This window comes from Mastigoproctus giganteus, chromosome 9 (assembly GCF_048544385.1).
Source record: "Mastigoproctus giganteus isolate SK-2022 chromosome 9, ASM4854438v1, whole genome shotgun sequence".
Taxonomy (NCBI): Eukaryota; Metazoa; Arthropoda; class Arachnida; order Uropygi; family Thelyphonidae; genus Mastigoproctus; species Mastigoproctus giganteus.
In genome coordinates this window covers 229,783,800-229,806,516 of record NC_143583.1, presented here as the reverse complement: position 1 = coordinate 229,806,516, position 22,717 = coordinate 229,783,800, and the positions used below count along the sequence as shown (strand labels likewise).

The 22,717-nt window shown below is 36.1% G+C and overlaps 1 protein-coding gene across 3 annotated transcripts in view; it reads right to left on the bottom strand.

Annotated features, from left to right (window-relative positions):
• The window catches only part of LOC150081165 (ERI1 exoribonuclease 3-like), a 72,458-nt gene that overhangs the window by 3,994 nt on the left and 45,747 nt on the right, over positions 1-22,717 (bottom strand). For all 3 annotated transcript variants that reach the window (XM_090381394.1, XM_090381395.1, XM_090381396.1), the window contains 3 exons: positions 18,873-18,945; positions 8,701-8,797; positions 3,924-4,030 (listed from right to left, as the gene is read on the bottom strand). In XM_090381394.1, coding sequence (XP_090237520.1) covers positions 3,945-4,030; positions 8,701-8,797; positions 18,873-18,945 — 256 coding nt within the window. In that variant the 3' untranslated portion in view covers positions 3,924-3,944. The remainder of the gene's footprint in view (positions 1-3,923; positions 4,031-8,700; positions 8,798-18,872; positions 18,946-22,717) is intronic.

The following is a 22,717-nucleotide window of genomic DNA, read 5'->3' as shown; positions in this document are numbered from 1 at the left end:
CTCGGTTATCTTAAATGCCCAGGGCCTATTCATTTATTATTTTTCAACTTGTTACGTATTGCTAAAGAAATTGTCATATTAATTATAGATGAAAAACTGTAGCAATACTACTTTATGACAAAATGATAAAATATTAAACATATTTATACATTTATTGTATTACATCTTTATACATATTTGTATTACATCACATGGTCGTCAATCCCCTACTCTGTTCGTACTCTGTTCGTACTCGACATGTACTCTGTTCGTACCCGGGCATTGCTAAAACAGCTACTGGGACAACAGAAAAATCTAGAAATAATTTAAGGAAAACCACTATAAAAGTATATTAAAAGTAAAATACAACATAAATTATCATATTACTAAAGAATAATATATATGTATATATATATTCAGATAATGAATGAAAAAAGACATTGGACTCTTCTAAAAAGATTCAAAGACAAAGTTATCAAGACTAGCTAATGAAATTAACTGAAGAGAATATATGAACTATAGTGCTTAGTTCATATATTCTCTTCTTGAGGGTGCATCTAAATGAAGTTTATAAGTCTCTGAAAGGGGAACAGTAAAACAAACAAAGATGAAATCTTTAGGGACATTTTCAGGATTTAAAGGGACACTAAAACTATGGGACAAATTCAAACTACCTAATATTCCAATGTATAAGCTGACTTTTATATTTTGCCTTGAAAATTTTGCTTAATCTTATATTTGCTGTATAAGTCAATAACCTCTTTCTCAACCTTTTGCATCTAATGAAGTTGGATATTGCAACATTAAGAAACAATCAAATCGTTTCTCACAAACAACCCTTCTAAGTACACAACCCTTCTAATAAGGTGGAGATGAGTGATCCTATAGGCATTTCTGATCACAACTTGGTGGTGGTTCTTCTTCAATATAGATGCAAGTGATTTCTGGCTGTCATGGTCCTGCCATGTGGCAGATAACATATCACACCTTCTCAAGGAAAGCAACAAGTATAAAATGAGAAGTGTCATTCTATCTCGATTCCTGGCTGACAATGATAATTATTGGGGAGGAATCCAGGTAGAATGACACTTCTTAGAAGAAAAATGACCCTGCACTACAGTGGCAATAACGCAGTTGCAGTTCTGAAAATTTTAAAGGTAAAAACTTCATATCTTTTTGCATTATCACTCCACTACTTGTTTAAAAAAAATAATAAAAAGTTTTCAACTTGCACTTATTTCTTTAGATGGTGCAATATGATGACGACTAACTTTTGCTTATAATTTTTTTTGAATAAATGTTTGTTCACTTTTATTGGGAGTCAAGAAGTTAGAGTTCACATTAGCTAATTAACATATTTACTAATGTGAATTCCCTCAATGCATATAAGTATAAAATAGCACTGAGCTTGAACACATTTATGTGTTGCTGCAACACATAAATGTGTTCAAAATGCACCCAAGGGGTGTGGCATAATGAATACGAGTGATCATTCTTACGCAGTCAACCAAAAAGTGCTGTAAATGTAGACACTTAAAAATTTTTGTTTATCTTAATATCTTGCTGTTTCTTTATGATTTTGGTTATGCTTGCACAACATTTCCAACTTGGTTATGTATATACAATAGTGAAACCCAATCCCTGACACCCCTTCCCAAAGCTAAAAAGGCAATCAAGACCATGAGTTTCTGAATAATTTTCAGCATTTGCACAGAACCAAGGGACTGGTATATGTTTTAAAATTTCATGATTACAATGAGCATTCAAAATGTTTTGTCAAACACATACTCCACATTTAAGTACAAAGGTACAAATCATATTCATACTTGTAAAAGTATACCTCAATATTGGTAAGATTTGACTTAAAATTTAATACATACATAATTTTTTGAGAAAGGAAAACAGTGAAGTTGGCTTTTAAAATCCCTTGGCATTCCTGTGAGAGGTACTGTATAAATTTCAAATAATGGGAGATAGTAGTATCTGTACAAAATTTCAGCCATATAACTTATTCTGTTTCTTTTTGGCAAGTGTGATTCTGAAGTCTGCTGGCTTCAGAATCCAAAGATGTAAAAATTTGACCAGCGAACAGCTACAAAATTTCTAACAAAAGAGAACGTGGAATTACCCAAAACAATTCAACATTCAAACAATGCATAAGGTGAATCTACTCCATCAGAGCGTACAATCCAGAGGTAGTTTATTGAATTTAAGCATGGCAAAGAGCACTGAAGAGGACCCAAGGACTGGGTGGCCAGCAACAGCCCAAAATGAGGAAATGGGTCAACAAGGTGCATAATTTAATTATGGAAGATTGTAAAATGAACATTAAACAAATAGCCAATAAAGTAAAGGTTTGCCCTGGGTCAGTACATGTCATCCTACATAAGCAGTTACACACAACTAAGGTATTGTTTTTGTTTGTTTCGGGATTTATTAGGTGCATCGGCAACTATGTGCACCAGTCACTAAGGTATCTTGCTAAGCGATGATCATATACAGGCAAGAGTGAACATCACCAGCTCTCTTTTGCTACCATACAGTGGAAACACACTGGGTCGCCCAGTCCAAAAAACATTCATAGTACAATCAACTGGGAAGATTCTGTTGACAGCCTTTGGGATTGTTCAGGAATACTGCCCACTGATTTCCTTGAAAAGGGTAAAACTGTGATGAGGAGGTAACTACATGGACCTATTAACCAAATTGTGAGAAAACATCAAGCAGCAGTGACGAGGAATGCTGTCTCGAGGAGTGCTATTGCTGGATGACAATGCCTCATCTCACAAACTGACAGGAACAACAGTGGTTCAAGTCTTTGCTGCATCATTCACCTTATTAGTATTAGCAATGGCCACATGGTGCAATGAAGCCTATGGCTTATGCTGCACTAGCCAAAAAAAATAAAATAAAAAATAAGAAAAAAATAAAATAATAATAATAAGAAAATTTTAAAAAATGAAAAAAAAAAAAAAAAAAAAATGTATAAGAGAAAAGGAAATAGACAACCTATGTGTTTACCTCCTCCCTGTAAGTAATCAAAGCAGACCTTTGAATTTCCCCAAACTGTCAGCCTCTACCACCCATGCAGGTAACTTATTCCAGTAATTAATATAACGCACTGGCTAAAATAAAACTTCCTGCAATCCAGTATAAACATCTCCCCCTCCTGTAACTTGAAATTAGAGCCCCTAGTTCTAGAATCATTTATAACTGAAAATTTCGTCCTCATTCATTTTACTTATGCCTCTCAGAGCCTTAAACACCGCTATTAAGGTGCCTAGTTTCCAAGCTCAGCAACCCACATATTTGAAGTCTTTCCTCATAATTGAAGTCTTTCCTTTTGCAGATCTCGCCAGGTAAGTTACCCGTCATCTTTGGATGACGGGTAACTTACCTTACCCTTTCAAGAAGCACAATGTCTTTCTTTAGGTGCGATTTCCATCCTTGAACACAGTATTCCAAGTGTGGTCTACAATAGCCTTATATAATGGGATTATGATGTCCTTATCTTTAATAGCAATTATTTGATAAATCACTGATAGGACACCATGGGCCTTTCTTGCAACCAGTCTACAATGCTCGGAGAACTTCATATCTGACCATATCATAATATCAAAGTCCCTTTCCTCCACTACCAGCTTTAGTTCAACTCCACCAAATGTATAAGTTATTTTGGGGTTACAGTTCCCCAGGTGTAATACCTTACACTTTGCTGGATTAAAGCATCGCTGCCATTTTTCTGACCATTCCTGAAGTCTATCTAAGTCACACTGAAGAACCAAGATTTCAATTCAGAATGATTAGTATTTCAGTCCAAAAACAATAATTTTTAAAAAAATAATAAATATATGTATAAAAAAATAAAATTATAACAGCTACCTCCTTTCAATGCACTAAGCATACACATAACTTATATAAAAAAAAAAAAAAAAAAAAATTACCCATGAGGAAATTCCATGCAGCTATTCAGTAAATTTTCCTGTATTTTCAAAAACATAGCCCTTCTCATCAAGAGCTCTCATTATTTTAGCTATGTTTCGACAATCATCTAAGAGAAAGAAAAACATCACAATCATTCAAGAATTATAGAAGTGTTATTAATATAATTTAAAAATATATAGAAATTAGCTGGAGCTAAAAAAACAGGTGCTTCATTTGAAGTACAAGTTTTAACTTACACTTCATCAAAGGATGAAATTTCAAAGACACTAACTTCAATTACTACGAAGGAAATTTATTTCAATGCTCAACAACTCAGTGGCTAAAGGAAAAATTTCATGCATAATTTCCTAAAATCCAGTTTATAACTCCCTCCCCCACCCAAAAATTTGAATTTATGCCCCATTCTAGTATCATTTAAGTACTATGAAAATTTCAACTTCATCTATCCTACCATTTTTGTTATATAACCTATATTGGTACACCAGTTTCAATGGTAATCTAGTTCTCATGATTTCTATATACTATGTCTGTACATTGTGTGTGTGTGTGTGTGTGTGTGTGTGTGTGTGTGTGTGTGTGTGTGTGTGTGTGTGTGTGTGTGTGTGTGTGTGTGTGTTGTGATGGCTCAAAAACTCAGAATAACTCACGGGGAGCAGCCTACTCCCTCTGCCAGAGATGGAATAACTACAGCCTGATTGAGGATGCTATTCGTAGTCTATGATAGTCTCTCATTTTTCAGTCTCTGACAGGATCTGTACTCCGATTTCTTCAAGAGTGACAAAAGGTGAAACCACTATACTATCACCTAGAGCCTACCTCCCTTCCCCCTCTCTCAGAGCCTTATAAACCTCAATCAAATCAAATCAGAATATCTCGCTACCATTTCTAACAAAGTCAGCAGCCCATTTATTCAGTCTCTCCTTACATAGGTACCTGCTTTTTGCCCTTTTCTAGACCAGAATATATAAAAGCAGAATATTTTAAATCAGGGATTTGACCCTAACAATTTTCTGGCTATGAATCAAATATGGGCAAAAAACAGTTCCTTATCCTTAATAATGAAATTTTCAAAATAAGACTATTTTTGTTAAATAATGTTTATATTCACTTTTTTTTTAAGAATTCTTAAATTTTTTAACAATTATTGACAATAATATTCATATTAAATGGACGTAATAATATTGTAAAATGCTGAGGAAAATACAGGTAACCCTCATATAACATGGTAGTTAGATTCCTATAAAATCTCGTGTAGTGCAAAACCATATTATACGGGACTAAGAACCAGTACAAAAAGGGGGTTATGTTCCAAGAGCTAACCAAAATACACCATTTCGTTAACAAAATGTTAACAAAACTGACAAAAATACACCATTCTAGATTTCATGTATCTTCTGCTCTCTTTAAAAAAATCAGTAATCTGGGTTTGTTTGCTTTTGCTTGATAGATCTTTGTAATTTCATCGTATGAAACTAAGTATTTTTGAAGCTCCCTTTTGAACTTTGGGCTCCTTTCAGTCGAAGAATCTGAATTCAAAAAATAAGATTCTAATTGCTCGGCTAACTTTATGCCATTCCGTATGCTCTTTAGTGCAAATTTTGGAAGTCATCGTCTGAATTGATTTGATTTGCCTCCGATGCCACTTACACCAAATCTGCTTTGCCAGCCTCTTTTTCTACCAGTAATTCTTGAACATCTTCAGTAATCATATCATTTTCTTTTTTTTTTTTTTAGGAGCATCGGTGGCTAAGACTATGTTGCTCTGTATGTTCAAATTGCATGTGTTCTGAGGTTGATTTTCTATTTTTCTGGATGAAAAACCAGAGTTTCCGGGAGAAAAAACCATGCCATCCTCGCCTGACACTGACCAACTCAGCCATGTTGTGAAAAAGACCCATAAAAATTCCTCCCCTCATCAACGGGATTCGAACTTAGATCTTTTGCACCCAGTGTGGGGATGACAGCGATTCTACCAACTGTGCTACTCATGAGGGCTTTGGTAGCCATATAATCAAAACCTTTTCCTCCTACCAACTTAGCAAGTTCTACTATTGCACGAATTTCGTTTTCTATCGGTTCGACCACATTTCCTCAAAGAACTGACTATGGCCATACATTTCTCCAACATACATTTAATTGACAGTTTTTAGACTAGACAAAGACAGCAGCAAATTTAAAATTGAGAAAGGAGTTCGACAAGGGGAGACAATATCTCTGAAGTTGTTTACTGCTACCTTTGAGGAAGCTTTCAGAAGATTAGACTGGTCGCAGAAAGGAGTCAATGTGTATGGGGAGTACTTAAACCATTTCCAATTTGCAGGTGATATTGTGGTCATAAACAATGATCCCAAAGAATTAGAGGAAAACCTTAATTAGTTATGCAGAGTTAGTAAGGATTTTGGACTAAACATGAATATGGCTAAAACAAAAGTAATGATGAAAAAGTATGCCACAGAAAGGGATATAATGATTGAAGGAGCAGTAATTGAATAGGTGGAGTCATATACTTATCTGGAACAAGTCATTAGCTGTAATAATGATAAATGGCTGGAAGTCAAGAGAAGAATAAATTTTGGATAGATAGCATTCAGGAAATATAGTTACATACTGAGGAGCAATATCCCAATTTGTCTGAAACGTAAAATAATGAACAAATGTATACTCCTCACCATGACTTATGGAAGTGAAACTTGAGAACTCACCAAAAGAATGGAAGAGAAGCTGAGAACTACACAGCAAAGAATGGAACTGTTAGATAAGAAGAGAAACACATGGATTAGGCAGCAAACTCAAGTACAGGACATTCTTATCAAAACTAAAGAACTGAAATGTACTTGGGCAGGACACATAGCTCAAAGGCATGATGACAGATAGACTAACAAAATAACAGAAAAGTACCCAAGAGGAGCTATAAGAAAATCTGGAAGACAACAACGGAGATGGACAGATGAAATTCACAAGTTTGTGGGTAGTAAATGGATGGTCACTGCACAAAACAGAAGGAAATTGAAAGTTGCTGGAGAGGCCTTCATCCTGCAATGGATTGAAAATGGCTGATGATGATGAGCACTTATGGAGAAATTAGAAGGCAGTCAGCATTAGCATTAGTAGAGGCATATGATGCAAGAAAGCAAGCTTATATACACCATCAGCCAAAAAAAAAAATAAATAAAAACCTTCTCATTTCACCCATCATCCATTCGTTCCAAATGTTTATCTCATTTTGCCTTGAATTTATTTAAGCTGTCCACTTCTGCATCGCAGATAGAAGTTTGTTCCAGCAATTAACCACCCCGCTGTCCAAACGCAAATTTCCACACACCTATTCTACAACTGTCTTTCCTCAATTTGAATTTGTGTTCCCTCAGGAAATTAAACTGAGCAAGAGGAAGAATCCCATCAGCATTGAGCTTGCTCAAACCATTCAAGGCCTTATACAACTCAATCAGATCACTTCGTAGGTGCCTCGTCTCCAGACATTGTAATTTGCAAAACTTAAGCCTTTCTTCATAAGAGCACCCCTTTCTTCGATTCACTAATCTCGTTGCCCTTCTCTGTACCTGTTCCAGCAGCTCTACATCCTTCCTAAAATGAGACCTCCAGACTTGTATACAGTACTCAAGGTGTGGTCAGACCATTGCCTTATACAAGGGGATAATAATCTCCTTATCCCTGGTAGAAAAATTCCTGTATACCATTGACAAGACACCGTGAGCTGCTTTTGGAGACTGTCTGCTCTGCTCAAAAAACTTAATATCTGACTGCACAATTACACCCAGGTCCTTTTCATTCTCTACCACCTTGAGTGTAGTACTACACAGTTGATACGTTACTCTGTGGTTACTGCTACCCATATGCAGTACTTTACATTTGTCAATGTTAAACTTCAGTTGCCCCTTCTCAACCCATCTGCTCAACGTTTCTAGATCCTGTTGCAAGTAGCATACTGTTATTAGGGTCATTAACATCTCTGACCTCATTTTCTAAGCTGCCATATCTATACTTACAGAAGCAGCACAAGAATCACTTTTACCTTTGCTTATGGATGCTGTTAATCTATTAGTCAGCTAGCAGTTTTCCAAATCACCTAGCACTGCCTTGATAGCATTCTTGCACCTCCTTCTATTTAAGTGTATCCCATCCCTGTTAAAACAACCTCTCCTGTTACACATAGGCCATTCTGGGATACTAATCGACACCCCTTGCAGAGTTTTTCCATATACAAATTGATTACCACAGCTCTCATTATGTACTCTCTCCTATGTGTCAATGAAGAATTTTAGATACTTCCAAATTTAATCCTAACTTGTAACTTTTTCTCAACATTGCCCTGTACTTGTTAAGTAAATAACAATGAGTAAAACAATATTGCCTTTTGTGGCCTCAAAAGGTGACTGTTCTATAATGTCATTAAGTCTAGCCCCTGGCAGACATATGCTAGCCCCATTTCACCTTTTTTTTGCACAATATATTTCCCCTTTCCCTCACAATAGTCACTGATGATAGCTACCTCCTATGGTACCAGAAATCTTTGCCACAAAAGATGCTGTTGTTATGCTAAAAAATGGACTGTAGAGTATGTGAGCAAGGCTGCAATAGGTTGGAGCAAAGTTTTTGATCAAGGCCAAGATAAAAGAAGGCTAATGAGTTAACTGTGAAGCTGACTGTACAATACAGTTTTTTCAAGGTATGAACACAATAGTGTTTTCAAGCTTATTCTACGAACAGGCATATATCTACTTAATTATCAAGTTTAAACCAGTTAAGTACACTCACCAATTCCACTGTGCAGCTTTCCAACATGTACCAGTTGAAGGGTTTGCAAAATTGCAAAGAGCCCTTTAGGCCATGTACCAGTAATATCTGAGACACCCTTAAGGATGAAAAGAAATGAAACAATTCTTACAAAAAGTTTTATTTTACACAATAATAATACAGCAAACTTTTTAAAATCAGGCACCCTTGGGATTTAAGAAGTGCTGGATTTTAAAATTTTACAGATTTTGAAAGATTAGATAATATTATAAATAACTAAATAACAACTTATTTACATTTATAATGGCTATCATGTCCTTTCATCTCTTTTTGTGAACAGAATTTAAATTGCATGGATAATGCAACAGATCTTAATTCTCACAGCACAACAAACTTGCCTTTGTAAAGAAACACCCTAGAACAGTACTATTTTGAACAGATAGTTTTAGCTATATTACTTTGAAACTTTGAAAATTCTGACTTTGACTTTATTCTGAAGTGAAAATTCTGATTTCATATACCACATAGCAGCACCCATCAAACCGGTGTTCTGTTTGTGTGTTGTCAATAGAGACCATTTCTATCTGATGAGGGACCAGTTAGATGTGGAACAGGCTGTCATAGCAGTCTCATCTTTTAAACAAATAGCTAATTAACCTTTGGAAAAGCCATCTGTTTGAAAGTAGTGTAATACACTACTGAGAATTAAGAATATTGCATAATCTATACTGACTGGAAAACATTAAAGGACACGCTAGTTCTCCAAGCATCTTATAAAGACAGAAATGTCACTCTTTTTTTTGCATGGAGTCATATGATTGTTGATTCGAGTGTGCCAGATTACCTTCTTAATATTTCTGGATTGTAAAATGTTGATTTTTTTAAAAATAAAACTTTATAGAGACTTTATACTATACTGTAATAATAATAAATGGGTGCGAGAGAGAGAGAGAGAGAGAGAGAGAGAGAGAGAGAGAGAGAGAGAGAGAGAGAAACAGAAATATGACTTGTACATAACTCAGTACCTTGCTGGGACAGGTATTACATACTAAATTCCTGTACTCCCTTTAGTGCATAATAAAGATCATTCATTCACTCATCAAACTGAATAGATAAAATTTTTGTATTGTGATTCAGAAATGTTCCCAAGTAACTTTTGACTGCTGGTAATTTTTAGCTTCATCTGTCACAAATTTAAACAGCAATAAACATATTTTACAGTTCACTTTTGCTTTTGACAGTAACTGCAAGGCAATCAAGTGGAACAAAATGACTGTTTTAATTTTTCTGAAGTGATCAAAAGCTTAAAACCAGTAGCAGTGGTGTGACACTTTAGAGGCCCACACAAAATATATTTACTGTATGTTAATGCCTAATCTTCTAAAGTTAATCTTAACCTGTTTATCTCCCTAAATATAAATAATATTTCATTTCATCAGTTTAGGATGTGATGTCTGTTTTCACAGTTATTCAGTGAAATATGCCGATGATGAGGTATTCCCTAACGTGTTTCTATTTTTTCTCTTCTGCTTCTATTTTTGGTTTCAGCATAATGTAAACATTTCATGGCTTGTGATACAGAAACTAGAAATTATTGTTTAGAAACTTGTTTTGCATTTAACTACATTGAGTGGACAGAAATCATAGGATACCTACCTAGTAACGGGTAGGCCCATCTTTTGCCCAAATAGGGGCAGTCACACAGCAACGCATTGAGTCCACTAGTTCACGAAAGCATTCCACAGGTATTTCCATTGATGCTTACTAAACCGCTGTCCATAATTCTGTCACATTCCTGGGTGGAAGATCCAAAGCTCAAATGGACCTTTCCACAACATCCCAAACCTTTCCCAATATCCCAAACAGGGTTCACGTCCGGTGAATGGACGTGAACCCTGGAGATCACGTCCGGAGATCTTTCCATGGTGGCAAAATCTGTGGAATGCTCTTCGAACCATATTTTAGTCACCATGGCTCTATGGGGAGGTAGATTGTCCTGCAGGAAGAGTCCACTGCCCTGTGGATGCACGATGACCATGAAGGGATGCAGGTCATCGTGCATCCACAGGTCTGCAAGGATGGACATGTAACCTGAACCATTCAGAGATGCATCTTTTTTTTTTTTTTTTTTTGGTAGTTGTTGGCGCATAGGCTTCTGTGGCCATAATGCACCTCCCAAGGTTTTTGCAGTACTTTGATCCAAGCCCGAGGCGGGAATCGAACCCGCAACCTTTGGGTTGCCAGGCAGGCACTTAACCCACCCGGCTAGCCCGGTCGGCTCAGAGATGCATCTAAACATATCAGAGATCCCAATGTGTGCCAGTTGAACATGCCAAAGACACGAACAGTTCCTTGTTGACATGACGGGTGCATAGCTTTGTGCAGTTTTCGCCAGGTATACACCCTCCCATCCACTTGAAATAACTGGAAACGGGACTCATCGGACCAGGAGACCTGTCTCCAATCATCCAAGGTCCAGTACCGATGTTCTTTCACCCAGCTGTGTCACGGTGTTAGCAATAACACTTTGGTGGGTCGGCAGCTCCCATAACCTATTGCGGCTAATGATCACCCAATGGTCTTGGGGGAGATGTTTCTGGCACCTCCCTTGTTGAAGTCAGCAGTGATTTGTGCCACTGTCGCTCTCTGGTTGGCTGAAACAATGCAAGGACAGACATCGACGGCTACGCTCATCCACTACCTTTCTCCACCCACAGTGCTGTCCATGATAAGATGTTATTCTGGAAATGGTGCATTCCCGATATACTCTTGATACTGTTTAACGGGGATAATGCAATTTCTGTACCACCTCTGTAATAGAGTGACCCATGCGTCGGGCACCCATTATCAATCCCTCTTTCAAAGTCTGTCAACTCACGATGTTTATCCATACTAATATTGATTTACCGTCTACGTGAATGCAGTGAACCTATATACCTGCCAAGCAGTGGGTTTGTTCACTAGCGAGAGGGGGTGACAGCACTGTGTTGCCCAGGAACCAGGTATCCCATGAATTCTGCTCTTTCAGTGTATTTACATAAAATAGCTTATCTTGATTAATATTAATCTATTTATTTATTTAATTGACAAAATGTGCCATAGTCAAATGGTCAGGAGCGGGAGTGCAGTAGCATACACTCTATGAGTAGACTGGGTTCAAGCTCCTGACTGCTAAAATACGGTCAATCTGCCAATCCGCACTGGACTAGCATGGCAGATTACAGTCCATTTCCCTTAACATGAATTGTTGAGGAGGCTTCCATCCTGCAGTGGACTGATAATGGCTATTGCTTACTTTACCTTTTTACCAGTACAAGTGCAGATTTGAATATCTGCTCATTTAATGGTTTTATGCACTTGAAAATGACTGAGTAATTTGGAATCTCCTCTTTTTGATCTTCTCTGGCTTAAAATCTCTCTACCCCATTCTGTCAAATTCATCTGTTGTCTCTATTGTTCTTCCAACTCCACTAATAGCTGAGAACTCTTTGAAACTTGTCCAGTCCAACTTTCCTAACAGTGAGGAAATTTTCCTTGGTGATTTTAATGTTCACAACTCCAGTTGGCTCCTGTTTTCCAGTCACACAGACCAGTTGGTCGAGATACTGAAACTTTTGCACTTACTAATGACCTCACACAGACTGTTCATTTAACTGCCAGAATACCAGATAATCCTAACCACACAGCCAACATGCTTGATCTTTTTCTCACAAACAACCCTTCTAAGTACACAGTTGAGGTGAGTGGTCCTCTGGGCACCTCAGACTTCGCCAATCTCAATCTCATGTTGTTTGGCATTACAAGAATGCAAAATCTGTAAGATTTCTTTTCCTTGATCTGATTACTGTCTCAAATATTCTGATGTCAATATGTTTTCAGATCGTGTCAGTTAAATTATTCTTGTCCTTTATTCCACACACCACTTTAAAATCTTGTCCTTTATCTTAAACCTTGGTTTCCCAATAAATGTGCTAAGGCTATTCAAGATAAGAATGTTGCATATCGCAAATGGCTTGCGCCAAAATCTTCAGATTCATTTTCTGTCCACCTGAATACTTACAATTGTAAAGCAGTTATTAAAGTACAAACTAGATCTTCTCAACCTTCAACCCATGCACATGCTAAGTACTATACATTCTAATAGCTCTTGTGCTTGAGGTTTTCATTAAAAAAAAACCTCTAGTGGGAAGATTTTGTGATAACTGAAAGGAAAGGGGAAGAGAATTGTTGAAGCAAAACACAAAATAGGTGGCTGGGATGGATTGGATCTATCTAATTATATTAAGGGAGGCAGCAAAGGAAGTAAGCAAATCCTAAGCCATAATTATGAAAGCATCACTGGATTCAGGGGAGGTTGCTATAGACTGGAGATGTGTTAATGTATCCCCCATTCACAAAGGGGAATTAAAAATTGACAGAGTAATTACAGACCTGTTAGCTTAATGTCTGTTCCAGGGAAAACAATGGAGTCACTGGTTAGAAAAGTAATGTGTGACCATCTAGACAGGAATGCAATTATACCACATTCACAGCATGCCTTTGTTAAAGGACAATCTTGTCTGACCAGCTGGATCCTGTGATGTAGTAACAAATGAAATTGATGCAAAAAAAATGTTAATATTATTATTAGTGCATATGATGCAACAAAGCAAGCTTATAAAGCATCAGGCAAAAAAAAAAAAAAGGAAATTGATGCAAAAAAATATATGATGCAAAGATGCAAGTTTATAAAGCATCAGCCAAAAAAAAAGGAATCACCCCACATCACTTGTCCCCCCCTCCAATAATTTGTCTGGTTTTTCCTTGAAATTTATTCAAACTGCCCACCTCCACAGCACCAGATAGAAGTTTGTTCCAAGCAGTCAACCACCCACTGACTAAAGGCAAACCTTCTCACATCTATCCTGCAATCATTCTTTCTTAATTTGAACTTATGCCCCCTCATAAGTGTTAACCTACGCAAAAGGAAGAATTCCATCAGCATTCATGCTTGTTCAATCCACTCAAGGCATAAGAAACCTCATTCAGATCACCTCAAAGGTGCCTAGTCTCAAGCTGCTGCAATTTGCACAACTGAAGTCTGTCTTCACTAATCTCATTGCACCTCTCTGTGCCTGTTCAAGCAGCATTAAAAATGAATAGGCATGGTCAGGTGGCACCAGCCTAAATTTATTATTTATTGGCTTATAACTTTGGCTGTATTTGCCCCTTATTTAATATTTTTCAAAATTTTATGATACATATTCATTCTACTTTCCTTCATTTTTACTTCTGTCTGTTATTTATTTGTTTCTTTGCACATTTTCCACTTTTTTTTTTTATATAAAAAATATATAAAACTATATAAAAAAATTCTATATTGCATATGCAGTCATGTTCACAGGCATTTCTTTTTTTCTTTCTTTCTTTATTTTAAATATTTATATAAATATTGGTACAAGAGAATGCGTTTCATTTTTGAAACACATCCTCTCATTTAAACATTTTAAAATAAAATTTTCACTCCCAAAAAAAGCATGACTAATATAAGCATAAGATTTATGTAAGATATATGTCCTATGCAAAGTTTAAAACTTTTTTAACAATCAGATTTTAAAATAGTATTACCATTATTAAGATACACAGTAAAGTAGAGGAGACATATTTATGATTTAATGTAATATGTATAAGTACACAAGAATGTTTTTGCTTAGGGAATAAAAAAAAAAATAATAATTCACTATAGTGTCTTATTATTATTAGCCACATGGTGCAAGGAAGCCTGAGGCTTATGCTGCAACAGCCAAAAAAAAAAAAAAAAAAAAAATCCCTAGTTGCCCTGAGAGAGAGAGAGAGAGAGAGAGAGAGAGAGAGAGAGAGAGAGAGAGAGAGAGAGAGAGAGAGAGAGAGAGAGAGAGAGAGAGAGAGAGAGAGAGAGAGAAATAGAAGGGAATCACCAAGAAAGAGAAGAATGATGATATCCAGCTCAGGACCCTGGGTGTGCCAAGCCACCTCACCAGATGTGAGCCCCCGGGGTAGTTTTATTTCACCAATGATTTGTATGTCAATGCCTGCTTACTTGAAAGTACAGAATGGTAGTAAATGCCACTGCTAATATTTGATTTTTAACAGGATCAGTGATGGTGTCAATAGGCCAGAATTTTCCAAACTGTGTTTGGAAAATTCTGGATATTACAGGACTTCAGTGAATGTTACATGCTCTGTATATTATAACATCCTTTTTATGTAATATAATATGTAAATAGTTTGTGTAAATTGAAATAAAATGTTTTTAAGTATCATCCGGTTCTCAACTTTATATTACATCTTTGTTATATGATGTTTAATTATGGCCATGATTACACACTGGCCATGACTATTCAGGCTGTGATGTACCCATGTAAAGATATAATTATTGGAAATACTATTGTACTATTACATTGTTTTCTTCCCCACAGTCTTTGTAAAGGTTGAAACATGCAATAAAGGATTTAATAATTATTTTAAAATTTGAGGGTAATACTTTTTTTCTCCAAAAATGGGGGGGGGGTGTATCTCTACATAAAGTTTGAAAACTACTATAATAGGATAAGATTCAATAATTTGATCATGGGAGGTGTAATTTACCCAGTCTGCCTTGGAAAATTTCCATTTTATGTAGTTTTCTAAGGCTGTGTGTGGAGTGTGTGGTTTGAATTCTACATATTAATAGGTAATGATTGCTAATAAAGCATATCACCAGGTGCTATCCACTTGATACTAAGAGAGCAGATGGAGAAATCTAATAGGTAGTGATTTCTAATAAAGTTAATAAAGTTCCTTTGGTCTGCAAAGGTTGTTCCTATTGGTGAATCAGTATTCAGTATGGATGGAATTTGTCTGTATCACAAGTTCAGTGAGCTGTTCTTGTCCATCTGCATTGGGAGAACAATAAAATGTATAGTGCTGTAAGTATTCATTGTCTCATAGACTCAAACTTACTAACCTGAGATTAGGTAAAGACTGTTTCTAGGTAAATTACCCAGACAATAAAATTTTATTGCAATTACAAAACTATTAGAGCATGATCAATACAATGTTGCTCATAATGTGATAATCCTCCTTCACAATTTACCTTTAAATAAAATTGAAGTAAAAAAAATACAAAATGCTGTTGGTTCTTTCCAGTGTGAGCTCTGAAGGATAAATATTTGCAAAACCTTGTAGAAAGTTGATGCAGTTTATAACAAATAAATCATCAATGTATCTATACATACATAGTTCTGTAGGTAAGGAAGTTTCTGACCAGTATAGATAGATTGGCTATGACACAGCTAACAGTTCTACCCATAGGGGTTCATTTGGTTTGCAGGTAAACTGTATTGCCATTAAAGATATAATTATTGGAAATACATAGATTGGTTAGATTATTCCAATACCCAGGTTTGCATTTTATTATGTGCTTATAATTATTGTACAGTTTGTTTAAAACTGACTTCAAATTAGCTAAGAGACTATTGAAATCAAATGTCTGTGGTTGTGTGAAATATTGCTATTTTTCAGTGCTTCTATTACAGGTAAAACGTTGGTAATAATTCTACTGTCAAGTAGGATATTCATAATAGGCTTGAGCAATTGTTCCAAAACCTTACCAGGTTTATGTGCATAGCTGTTTTTACATGAAGTGATAAATCTGAAACCAATAGGGTTTTTATGAAACTTGGGTATAAAATAAATGTAAGAAAATTAGTAATTGCTAATGTTAAACTTTAATGTTTTGCTTTCAGCAAAAAATTTCTTTGTAATAATCTATTAACTTTTTTGTAATAATACTATTGTTATTGGTAATAGGCTTATAGATAACACTGTAATTGAGCTCTGTATTTAAGGTATGGAAGTAAAATGAGATAAAAGCATAGTTGTTGGAGGCTTTGTCAACAGGAGTGATGATCAAATGTTTATGCAGTTTTGATAATTGCTGTTTAATTTTGGTTAAGTTTCAGGTAATACTAGTTGTAGGAGGAGATTTTGCCTGGCCGAGTGGGAGAGATGGACCACCCCTCTCCCACTTCGAACTCTGTCCGGGTTGCCTGAAATGATTTTCTGTGTTAAATTGTATGTATTTTGTAAATACTGTAATTATCTTGTTAATATCATGGTGCTTTTGTTTGATTTGCTGTTTGCTCTCAGAATTGAGAGTAACTGATTTTATTGTTTTTGAATCAGCAGTTAATCTTAAATGTTTATATTGTACATTACTTGTGTAGTTAGCTCATTATTATGTTGAAGAGACAGTTTTTCTCTTTTTGCGTTGTCTGTTTGGCTCTGAGGAGTGGGATGGACCTCTCCCTGCTCTCTCAGATCCAACCTTCAGTTGGCTGTTCTGGTTGAGTGAGATGATTTTCCTCTCTAGCCTGTCTTACTGCTGGCTGCTTCTCTTGCTGCTTGTGTTTTGATTTAATTTTGTTTCCTGCGGGGCTGATTATTTGTTGTATTTTTCTTTCCTGCCTGATTGCAGCTGCAATCAGTTGGGTTTTTGCTAGTACCATATAGTTCTTGGTCTAGCATTTTTAGTTGTAAATGGGTTTTGGTTCTGAGGGGTGGGATGGACCTCTCCCCGCCCTCTCAGATCCAATTGCTTTGTTGGCAATTGCCATCCATTTTTTTTTTTTTTTTTTTTTAATGCTTACCTATGCATTATTGTTAATTCTACGTGTTTTGTTATTTGAAACAAGTTTTGTTTTTCGCAGCTTGTGGTAGCAGCTTTGCACTTGCTGGTTATGTACATATGTTTATAGATTAGATTACTTGTGCAGAGACATTTTCTCTGCATATTCATTAATTATTGTTTAATACTTAACTTATTATTTTGATTTGTTATACTTAGATTTAAATTTAGAATTGCTTTTGATTCGGTTAACTAATTTATTTGTACAGTATTTATTGGTTTTGCCTTTGGCATATCTTTGCCTTGGGTGAGTTCTGTTTGTCTCTTTGTGTTTTGTATATATGTTTCTGCATTTCTTCTGGTTGACTATTTCTGTTAATTTCTTGGTTGACTAATTTTTCAGCCAAGATTTTAATTACTTATTTTGTAAATATTGTATATTTTACTCTCTGCTTATGCAGTGTAATTTGTTAATATGTTTACTGCTATGTTTCATATCGGTGACATAAGTATTTATTATTTATCTTAATTTATTCTTTTAAGTGGCTATCTAATAGCCACTTGTACATTACCTATGTTCTTTCCTTGAGACTTTTCTTTTTCCCCTTGTCGGTGCAAGTTGGGCTTCCTTCCCGGCTAGGGGAATCTTTCTTTCAAAATTACAAGCCTTCAGGCTTCAAAATTTTACCTCTTCAAACTCTCTCACTTGTTAGATTTTCCAACTAGTGTTTTCCTCTTTCCTATTTCTTCTTTTTCCTGAGAGAGTGTTTTGCTCTCTTTTCTTCTTCTACTTTCTTTTCTCCTACTTTATCCTCCCTATTCCTTATTTATTATAACCGGGATTCCACTTGTTGGAATCCCACTAAGTGTAATTTAGATAGTTCCTGGAGTGCCTCCACGTGGCTAGGGACAGGAGTCGGGACGCAGGTAGCTTGCTCCCTGCCTCCCGGCTGCTAAGACTCCAGGGCCGGCAAACAACAACCATCACAACACACACATATATACTTACACACACTTGCCGGCTATAAATAACCTACAGATGCTACAGCGGTATATAGGGGTAACCCTGGAGGCCGCAATCAATACAAGAATACCTTGTCCCTTGTAGGAGGAGAACCATATGATATTTAAGTCTTATAGTTATTGAATAATTTAGTAAACACTATCCATATTTGGAAGGCTATTTTCTTTATGGAACTGTATTTAACTATATTTGGAAGGCTTCTTCCAAATAATGTTAAATACAGTTAAATACTTCTATATGCATAAATATATGGGACTATATTTATGCATATTTGGAAGGCTTCTATAGGAATGGTTTAGGACTGAGGTTTGAACCTAAACCATTCTTAAACTCCTAGCTTATATGCATGTAGTTGTTACTGCATGTTCTGAAATATGAATCACCTTAAAAAACAATTTCAAATCAAAATAATATTATTTCAATAATATCGCTTCAAATATTACATTATATTATATTATATTAGAAATAATATTAAAAACTACAAAAAAAATGCTATAAATTCTTTGTTAAGACTTCATAATAAGAACTGGAAAAAAAAATTACCTTTTTAATGTTTATCCAAGAAGTCAAATATGGAGGAACTGGTATACCAAAATATTTACATTGTCCAGGTAACCTATAAAATGCAGAAATAAATTTATAATTTATCTCTATATCTACCCCACCTATTCTTTCATTTTATAAAATGACTTTATCATATAAACCTACCTCAAGCAAATTTCATAATGAATGACACCTATGAAAACCTCTACATGACTGTTTATCCAATCTACAGAACAACCTACTTGATCATATTTCAAAAGCATTAAAAGACTAATCACATTTATTTTTGCTTATATTCATGTGTTAATGCATTAATCATATTTATTTTTGCTTATATTCATTTCACAAGTAAGGTTTAATCTTTTTATGAAACAATCCTTTACTGGATTAAATTAATATATTTTTTGTAAATGTACTGCACAAGAAGAATTTAATAGTTTGTAGCTTGAGTATGAAGGCTTTAACCCTTTGGAGTCAATACACTTTTGTCACTGATGTTGCAATGCATTAATTCCAGCTCATCTAACGGTGCTAGATCTGGTTAAAATGGGGGATGGTCTAACATTTCAAAGCCATGCTCATGCAATGCAGCCATGACAAATTTGTAAGCAGGCATTGCCCTGTTGGAACAAGACTCCTTTGCTGAGTTTTCCTTGGCATTTGCCTTTGATGCTTACACACAAATGTTTCACAAGGTCTGTGTAATATGCCCTGTGACTGTCCAGCCTTTCTAAAGTTAATCCACTAGCACACACTATCAGCATCCTAAAAACCGATGCCATCACTTTGCCAAGAAAAAGAATAAACTTGGCTCTTTGGAAGCGGAGAAGAGCTGTACTGTTCTCTTTGGACAGCTCCTTTGCCTCTGGCTGAAAGTGATGGTCTCATCCATGGTCACAAACTTTACAAGGAAATTTGCTAGATCAACTTGAAAATAATGCAAATGTTCACTTGACTTCACAACTCTTGTGCATCATGATGACACTTTTTTCATAGCAAGAACCTCTGTTATTATGTGGTACACATATTCAGACGAGATGCTGGCAATGTACTGAACTGTCACCCACTACCAGATCATGCACACTGTCAACAACTTGTGGAGTGATGGACATTGCAGGGTCATCTTCCAGTCTTTTCCCCCTCATTTAAATTCTGCTGCTCACCTCTTAACCATGGAATGGGCAACAAGATCTTAAAAATTAGGCCAATGGGCTAAGCTGAACATTGAAAAATTGAAGATACTTCATACGAGGAGCAGTAATTCTACATTAAATAAATAAATTCTTTATTGCTAATAAGTACAGGACGTGTACTAGAGACAATAATACTCAACACGGCGACATGGCCAGGAGTTTTACATTATAAATGAAATTATAAATGAAATTAATTGGCAAAAAGGAAAAAAAATACCGTTACATGGAAATTATGAGTTACAAACATGTAAATTATAATAATGAAAAATGAGGACTAAACGTCATATGGAGGAAATTATCCCAGTTCCATAGATGGAATCCACTCGAGGAGCATGTGACGGTATTTGTAGTCGGTAGCTAATTTCTGAAGGTCGACTCTAAGACGGAGCAGTGCCTGAATTTTGGGGAGTGCCTGGGCAGGTAGGAACCGACTACACAGTTTCAACCGGTTGTATTTGAGGATTAGTGAGGGCTCTGACCCCAAGGATGGCGTAGGACTGTGCCACTGACAGAAATCCCAGATGTTTGGGGCATTTATCACTCCTGTGTACATTTTTACTGAAGTCATTAAACACCTGCTGTCAATTAACCTTGGGAGCGTGGGTACATTTAGCCGCTCAGCCATGTCAGTTGTTCTCAATTGAGGAGGTCGGCGATGCTTATTTGTGGCCCATTTCAGGGTCCAGTATTCACACAAGAACACCGGTTTTTGAAGTGAGGGCGACGCAGATGCCCAAATTTCTGCAGCGTATAAAATAGCCAGATAAACAGTGGCTTGAAGATATCTGGTAGTGGTTGCGGCATCGTTGGAATGAAGTAAGTATTGTTTCGCTCTCCAGTGTAGGGTGTTAAAACACTTCCAGAGGTATTCTGTGTGAACATTAAATTTCAGCTTCAGATCAAAATAGACACCGAGATCTTTATGGCAGGTAACCACTGGAATTAGAGTACCTAAAACTAAAGGTTGAATTATTGTTGGCTGCTGTTTCAATGAGTAAGTCATTATTGCAGATTTTGACGGGTTAAGGTTTAATCCAAACATCTTCAAGTAAGTTGAAAGAATGGTCAAGTTCTCTGTGATGGAAGACGTAATTGCCATTGGGTTTGCAGACGGTGGGATTAAGGTAAGAAACTTTATATCGTCGGCATATATTAGAGCATCATCACGAGGACTCACGAAAGGAATCAGAATCGCTGAGAAGAGAAGGCCAGACAGGACACCACCTTGTGGGACTCCTGCATTAATTTTTCTTGTAAAGTGTGTTTTCTTCAAAGTGAGGTGGACACTTCTATTCTTCAATAAGGCAGTGAGGAAAGCTAGTAGGTCTCCATTAATCCTGAAGAAGAATTGCAGGAGTCTGAGAAGGGCTGTGACGTCTAGGCTGTCAAAAGCAGCTTCAATGTCAGCGTACACTATAGCTAATTCAGATTTAGTTTCGAAGGCTTGAAGAATTGATGTCTGTGCGGCCATGAGGTTTGTTATGGTGGATCTATTTTCGACTGCAAAATGGAACTGTTTCGGCTTCTGTGGCATCAGCTGTTTGTTTAATGCTGGAAGGAGTACCTTTTCTAGAAGTTTGAGGAGGGTGGAAGAAGTTGAGATTGGTCTGAAATCTTTTAGGCTTGCTGGTGCTTTGACCTTAGGCAGTGGCCTCACAGATTAACACGTTGACTGCCAAGCTATTTAAGAAAAAAAATCCCTCGGGGCTGAAAAAATATTTAGTAAATAATTTGATTAGTAATTCTAAAATAAATATTGTAATGTCAGTGTTATGCTGTTTTTTTGCTTAAAATATCAAAAAAAGAATCTTCTTTTGTGTTGCATATATGTGGCCGACATGGCTCAGTAGGTTACTTTATTTCTTGAGAAGCTGTGTCGGCCACATACCGTGTGTGTGACGCTATCACGGCATACATATGAAGATTGTTTGTGATTAGTTTATTGAGCATGCTGCAATAAAACTAATCGAGATAAAATAAACTCTCAAATGTCACAATAAGTCTGTCAGTATTAGGGATATTGTGAAAACAAGTTCGTTAGCACACTGTATTATCCCCATTATTATTGTGTTGTGTTTCTTCGCAAGTATGTATGAGTGTGTTGTAAAAAAATATGTATATATATAAAAAAGCAATGGCTAAAAGAAAATTACTAAAAGAAGAGGAACTGAGAGAAATTGCTGAAAATCTTAGTAGTAGTTCTGAAGATTAAAAAGAAGATTTCGACTCTGATGATTCGGTAAAAGATCCTGACTGGGATATTTCTTCAAATGAAGAAGAAGATACTGAAATACCGGAAAATATTGAAGAAGTGCTTCAAGCCTGGATGGCAGAAGAAACACTAATGAGCAATTGGAAAAGACTGAAGAACCTGAGATTGAAGAGATTGAAACAAATGAAGTTATTGAATGGACTGAATATGAAGGATGCCAAAAAAGATTTGATTTTACAGGCAACTATAAATAGATGTATCAAGAAACATTACTCATCTTGATGCATTTTCATTATTTTCTGATGAAGTAATAAATCTTATTGTAACAGAAACAAACACATATGCAGAACAGAAAATTCAAAGTACCTGAGCTTCGCGGCAGAGTCATCTAAAAAAGTGGGTTCCAACAACTGCTAATGAGATGAGAAAATTTTTCGGGT